The 7,249-nt window shown below is 30.8% G+C and overlaps 1 protein-coding gene across 1 annotated transcript; it reads right to left on the reverse strand.

Moving 5' to 3' along the window:
* Positions 1 to 328: 328 nt before the first annotated feature.
* Positions 329 to 5,430, reverse strand: LOC114416990 (G-type lectin S-receptor-like serine/threonine-protein kinase At4g27290). The gene is made up of 7 exons (XM_028382043.1): positions 4,015 to 5,430; positions 3,512 to 3,655; positions 1,905 to 2,050; positions 1,606 to 1,816; positions 1,252 to 1,489; positions 1,021 to 1,171; positions 329 to 927 (listed from the first exon to the last, which is right to left on the reverse strand). Exons 1-7 carry the CDS (start codon positions 5,294 to 5,296, stop codon positions 619 to 621), a joined length of 2,481 nt encoding a protein of 826 aa, XP_028237844.1. The 5' UTR covers positions 5,297 to 5,430; the 3' UTR covers positions 329 to 618.
* Between the last annotated feature and the right edge of the window lie 1,819 nt (positions 5,431 to 7,249).

Raw genomic sequence — 7,249 nt, forward strand, 5'->3', positions numbered from 1 at the left:
TTGGTACTTCTCACATATTTTTATAAGTTTAGGAGAATTTATTTTTAGTTGTATTATTGAGCTTGTTATTGTGTTAAAAATGTTTTCGGCATCATTTCATGTTGCATTTCATATACTACTAGTACTTTTTCAACATTTAAGGGAAAACACTAGAGTCTTATTTAAGCCATCCAAAACTTACGAGTAATATTAATAATCTATGTAAGTATGTATTAAATAATTTAGATAACTTACAAGTATGTATTAAATAATTTTATCACACGAGAATTTATAAGCTTAATTAGCAAGCTTATCATAATATGTTGAAAAGAACTTTCTGGCCGGAATGTCATAAATTAATCCTGATCACTTTTGCATACGTTCTTACAAATTTCTTAAGATATCTATATTTTTTTTGGTCAACCGAAAGAAGTATATATTAAATGAGGAACAAGGGTACCCCCAACACATTTACATAATAAGTATTATCATTTTCAAATAAGCTGCATTCATACCAGCACTCTGATCCAAAGTCTAAACTGAAATGCTAAACAACTAATATGTTCATAAACCTGCACCTGCATATCAGCACACCTCATATATTTATATTTGGTGTGTGTCCAATTATTCTTTCCCAAGTCATCGACCTTCTAACATGGTAATCGTCACATAATTTGATGAACTCGTGTTTTGCGGATTCGAGTGTAAATCTAATTCACCTAAAACATTTACCGAAATAAAACCATGTTCTTTAGGCTCAACCATTTCCATGTGACCCTCCAACATTGGAATCACAGACTTCATTGGAGGTCTATCATCTGGGAACTGCTGCACACACAAAAGACTAACATGGATGCAACGTTGTACTTCTGATATAACGCATGACGACAACTTCATGTTTGAGTCAATCAAATCTAATTCCCTGCCCGCTTTCCATAATGTCCATGCCTGTCTCATAATAAAAATAATCGAAAAAAGATAATTATTTCTCTTATTTCAATTTGATATGCATAATATATCAAAATAGATTCAAGCTCTTACATGACCAACAAGGTTATGACTCTTATCCGTTTGATAAAGTCCTTTGTTTCTCGTCCCAGATACAATCTCCAACGCTAAAATGCCAAAGCTAAAGACATCGGATTTCACCGAAAATGACCCATCAACAGCATACTCCGGTGCCATATACCCACTGCAAGACATCATCAAGAACATTAATTTACATAGTTATTTGTAAAAATGCAAAATGGTTTTGGATATCGAGACACTTACTAGGTTCCTACTACTCTTCTTGTCATTCCTTCAGATTCGTCTCCTCCAAAAGTTCTGGCCACTCCAAAATCTGATATTTTTGGACTCAAATTTTCGTCAAGTAGGATGTTACTTGGCTTGAGATCTCTATGGATAATTCTCAATCGGGAATCTTGATGAATATACATAAGTCCCCTTGCAATTCCACAAATTATGTTGAAGCGTTGAGGCCACTCTAGCAATTTGCTTCTTTTATCATCTGTTTTATTAATTCAAGAAAAAATGTTATTCAACTTGAATATTCAATTTTAGTAATCTTCCGATCTCACTTAAAGTCATTAGCAACCAAATCTATGCACTGCTCATTTTTCATACCAAAAATTAAGGAGTCTAGGCTTCCGTTTGGCATGTACTCATAAATTAACATTCTTTCCTGTCTTTGAATGCAACAACCAAGAAATTTTACAAGATTCCGATGTTGAAGTTTTGCAATCAAATTTACTTCATTTATGAACTCTGCAACTCCTTGCCATGTGCTCTTTGATAGAGTCTTTACAGCAATTTCTCGCCCATCCATTAATATTCCCTGCATACTCATCGTCATGAGTAGACACTTTGCAATAATATTTATATTTCTTTCTTTTCTTTGGTTGTAGTGATCAAAGAATGATTACCTTATAAACAGGTCCAAAACCACCTTCTCCGATCTTATTTTCTGTGGAGAAATCATTAGTGGCAGTTGCAATTGTCAGTAGATCAAACAATTGGACCTCCAAATCATCCAAATCATTTTTACTGTTATCTTCTGGTAATAAATTTGCTACAAAATCGAGGAAGGCATTCATCAATAATGTTATAAATGTTTTAAGGAAATTAAATTGCCATAAATAATAAATAAAAAAGTAAATAAGATATGTAGTTATCGTTTTCACACTGTCATTCAATTATAAATAATCATGTATAATAAGATAATCTTTTGAACTTAATAATAACTATTTTAATAATCATACCAAACATGAATTTTAATTAGCTGATGACTGTGTAAAGTTTTTTACACTAAAAATAATGCATACCTATTAAGCTCTAACAAAAATATGCAGTTTTAACTTAATATTATATGATTAATGAGATAAAATCAATGGCATGCTTGAATGCTACTAGACCTGTACTTTGTTGTTACATGATGATTAAATCATGAGAATTTCCAATTTGCAGTACTTAGAGTACAAAAAAGTTTGTAAAGAAACTGGAATGTTAAAACGAAATTTGTTCTCTCTCGGTTCAAGAGACTGGTACTTTGAAAAATTATAATATAAGGGGCTAAAAGGGAAGCTAAATCAATTCTAACAAAGGAAATAATTCCCTAATTAATTACCTTTGGAAATAACCCTATGATTTAAGGGATTGAGGGTTGAATATCCTAATAACTATATTTAAAATAAATATTTATTTTCAGTTCTACACTTCATCTCAACATAAGAAATAGATACTGTTTTTCAATCTCAACTTAACTATAAGTTCATGATAGTTTGAGTTGTTCAACCCCTCTATGAGAACATGAACAAATTATTGTTGTGATAAAACATGGAGCATGCACACCAAATCTTCCCCCAACTTTTCTGTAATGAAATATCTATGAATTTTAATATGTTTTGTCCTCTCATGTTGCAGAAGATTATAAGCAATATTGTTGTTTTTTTTTTGCCATCGTAATCATGCAAGATCGGTCAATATTGATTTTAAAATAATTTAAGTTGAGCTCAGCATAAGTTTTTAAAATTTGATAAATTTTATAGATTAGGGCCGGTTCCACCTCTTTTAAACTAGCCTCCTAACCCGGTCATCTTTTTGTGGGTTCCTAATAATTGTATTTATAACAAATATTCTTTTAATAATAATTAAGGTTAATTATATTTTTGATATTTATATATTTTTCTCTCTCTATTAACATATTTAGTCTTCATTGTCAAGTAAGAAGGCTGGTTAATAACATGATTATTACTTTGACAACCACATGCCATCAATTAGGATGGCAGGATAAGTCATGCATGTGGCTTCCAGGGTGACTCTCACATCATCTATTAACATTATTACTTGATAAAAATGAAGAAAAAATATAAGAAAAACAGACAACTTTTTACAGAGTTTTAGGACAAAAATCATAGTTCACCCTAATAATTATAATTACAGTTTCATATTTACTACTATAAAAATATATTTATAGAAAACAAGAAAAGGGCAGTCATGTGTTCAAAATAACTGTGGGTAAGCAATTACTTACCAGCGCTGTTCCTTGGGCTTCTGTTCCTTCGGATTCTGCAAATAAAATAAGTACTTAGAAAAAGAACCCCACAAATTGCAGCAATGGACGAAGCAACTATCTTTGGCGTGTTGTTCTTGTGCCTTGATACTGGTTCTTGAGAGTCTGAATAATCAATTAAAAGAAGAAACAAATCAAAAAGAGTAAAGTTAGACTGCTATCAGATATGTTTGAGTAAACTTCTCTAGAAACATTTCTAGGAGAAGAAAATAAATGAACGTCTCTACAAGCTAAAATGTGCTATATTAGTTAACTTGTAGATATTATTTTATGTTTTAGGGAAGTTATATCAGAATTTTTTTATGAATTAGTAAATGAAGAACTCATTTTACCTTATAAAGAAACTTACCTCATTTTTTATTTTATTTTTTCTCTTAGAAATACTTCTAAAGGAAAAAACTGGTCCCTTGGTGTTCCAATTAATTGAAATGAGAAGATGAAAGTTGATGAATGATGATGCTTACCTGACTCTGAAGCAGCCATTCTGATATATAGATCTTGGCCAACACTTTCAAACTGTCTCATGTCAAAGAGATCATGAAACCACATGACACAACCACTACCTTCACCATTTATGTCTGAATTAGTGAAGGCCATACAAGAACAATTATTCAAGCACTTGACTCTGCATTCCTCTAGACCAATACTCTCATCCACCAAAGTATTCGTAGTATCTGGAACTTTGAGAGATTTAAATTTGACAAACTTATCTTTGTCTGTGCCGTTGCAGCTTAACCCTTTATTGCGGACACACCCTCCAGTCCAATCCGACGATGAGAACCATGCTTGTGGTGACTTTGGACTGAAACCTTTTAAACATTGGCATGCTTGTGTCTGAGTAGTTACGCAGTTCCCGTTGGGTCCACAGCGGTTATAAGGGTCGCAAACGTCTTTCGGGTAGGATCTAAATGGTCTCCACGTTTTACCATTTTCATCCCATACATAGCGATGAATATGACCTGTTTGGTTTGTTATAGTTATGGTGATGACAGAATCATTAAGGAGGGTATAGGTGTAGTAGATTTCATCTTTATTGCTAACATAGTGCAAGTTAAAAAGCGTGTTATTCGATAGATCTGGTAGTCCACTAAAGTATAGGCCATTCCAAGGTCCATACCGGAACAACTTTTGTGTTCCCTTCATCATATAAACCTCAGGATAGTTATGGAGTACCAAAGCACGATAAACATCACCTGGGGATGGATCATCTGGACTCTTCCAAGCAGTATATCTCCGATCGAGATCAGTTCGAAGGTCCCATCCCAACTTCATGCCTGGCAAGAGTTTATCTGATGGATAGTCAAAACTTTGCCACAAATAAGCTTCTGGGTCTGTTTCTTTCTCGTTTTTTATCACAAGATTTCCACTGTCCAAGAGCGCTACCACAGGATTCTGTGCTTGTTTGTGAGAGTTGTTGGTGTACCAAACAAGAGTTGACTTTTGTCTGAGAACAAGATTGCCTGTGTTGTTCAGTGTTAAGATGCCTGAAGAATCATTGATGGGGTTGGCCCCATTAGCAACCCAAACCACTGTTTGAATTGGGATATTCTTGTACCAAATGCCCAGATAACGTTTCTGGGAACTACCTGGGCTGAAAAACCCAAGTTCAAAATTTCCACCTTTTGATACCAAGGTCTCGCCATCTCTCATAGACTCGAGCAGATTGATAGAATCAATCGCTAATGAAATTTTGAGAGAGGGAACAAATATGCATGCAAATATAATCATGAAAGAAAGAATCTCCATCGAGTCAGCTTTTGTGGTACTTCGATTTTTGGATAATGATGATATGGATTAAGCCAAGCGTATTGTAAACACGAAAATGTGAAATTTATAAGCTATCTCCCAACCCTTTTAGAAATTTCCTACTCAACTACAGGCATTTCATACATAACATAGGATTAATTGACCATTGTGCCTGACGTATGCTTTGATTTTCATTTTAACTTGAATTCCAAGTCAACTGCTAATCCTGTATTTCGTCTCCATCTTTTCTATTCATGTTATTTTGAGAATGTTGCTTTCGGGTTATGAATTATCATGTGCCCGTTTTCTTTTAGTGTTTATTTGTTATATATGTTCCAATTAATTCTCAATGTTCCTTTCATTTATTAGACTTGTAATTTGTACTCATAAAATAAGTGTTTTAAGAGTATTTTCAATAGAAATTTGGTAATTGAGTGTTTTAAGTTATTTTTTGTGGTCTCATTATTTTTTTTCTTCAAAGTGTCTATGTAAGAAATTCATACACAGTTTTACTTCAATGGTAAGAAACTCTACAAAATTTTAAGAAATTCATACTTTTATATTTTTTTATTTTCACTTAATTATGATATTTTTATGTGTTAGATAAATATTATTTTTTATTGCTAAGAAACATTTTCTTTGAGAAGATAATATCTTATTTTTAAGAAATTCTTCTTATCACATAGATTTGCTCTAATGGAAAAGAAAAGATTTTTTCACTTAAGAAACCTTTCAAAAAAAAAACTCCATTGAAAATGTTTTAAGTTGTTTTACATAAATAAATAATTTAATAAATAGATAAAAATAATAATAACTTGATAAAATTAACCTTAATATTACTATTACATTGAAAAGGGCATTTATTAAAGATATTAATGAAAATAATAATTAATATTACAATGAAAAACTAAATTTACTTACTTGGTCGCAATTTTTTTTCTATCAACTAAACGATACTAAGTTTTAAACATAGGGAGTGAAGTATTAGTTTTTTTGTTATCATCTTAAATATGTAAGTATCTATCAGTTTCATGGATGACTAATACCTAACAAGAAACCTAACTAGCCAACAAATTTTAGTACTAAGGATCACAAAACTATGGCATAATATATATAAGTAAAGTACAAATATGTTACACATGAATATTATAAAATGATTTTTACATTATTATTTAATCAAAATTCATCATGTTTGGTAAGTTTTTTAGCTTTTATTTTAATTACTTTAAAAGTTATATCAACGATAATTTATAATTGAGTGACAATGTAAAACTATTTTATACTATCATGACCATTAAACTCATAAATAAATATAATAATAATGATTTTAATGATAATTTAATGACAATGTAAAATAGTGTTTTTACACTTCACTCATTCACAAATCACCATCAATCTAACTTTTGAGAAAATGATAATAAAAGTTATTAAACTTATCGTAAATGATGATTGATGATTAGATGTGATAATATAAAATTATTTTATAATGTTAGTATAAAATCTTTCTTTTTACTATTTTTTAATTATAATGAATTAGAAAAGCAACTTTATATTGATTTGAAAATGAAATTTGTATTTGCATAACTATAAAATAATTGTGTTAGTATAGCTAAAAAGATTTATGCCGTTTATGTTAACTTACATGTGTTTTAAGTCTTTTAGGATTATTTACTAGGGGGTCTTGTCTAATTGGTTTAGGGGAGAATATGAGTCATTGTAAATCCCTTAATAAGGGTGTAAGTGAATATGAGTCTCTCACGAATCTGAATTGACTCAAATTAATTCAAACAGTTTGAATTGAGTAATTTTTGTATTTGAATAATTGAATCAATTAAACTTGTTAAGTTTTTGGTTGTGTTATGATTTTTAATATCCAAACTAATTGATTCGTTGATTCGGCCTGTTAACCTTTTATTTTGTATTAAGTTATTGTTATTATTATTAATATATGTA

The sequence above is a fragment of the Glycine soja genome, chromosome 6 (assembly GCF_004193775.1).
Source record: "Glycine soja cultivar W05 chromosome 6, ASM419377v2, whole genome shotgun sequence".
Taxonomy (NCBI): Eukaryota; Viridiplantae; Streptophyta; class Magnoliopsida; order Fabales; family Fabaceae; genus Glycine; species Glycine soja.

What these genes read in the sequence shown, in the direction of transcription:
- LOC114416990 (XM_028382043.1), bottom strand. Translation starts at nt 5,296, where the DNA reads ATGGAGATTCTTTCTTTCATGATTATATTTGCATGCATATTTGTTCCC. An exon ending in GTTTTGGACCTGTTTATAAG is followed by an intron (nt 1,817 to 1,904) that starts GTAATCATTCTT and finishes ATGAGTATGCAG; the next exon opens with GGAATATTAATGGATGGGCG. An exon ending in AGAAGAGTAGTAGGAACCTA is followed by an intron (nt 1,172 to 1,251) that starts GTAAGTGTCTCG and finishes GATGTCTTGCAG; the next exon opens with TGGGTATATGGCACCGGAGT.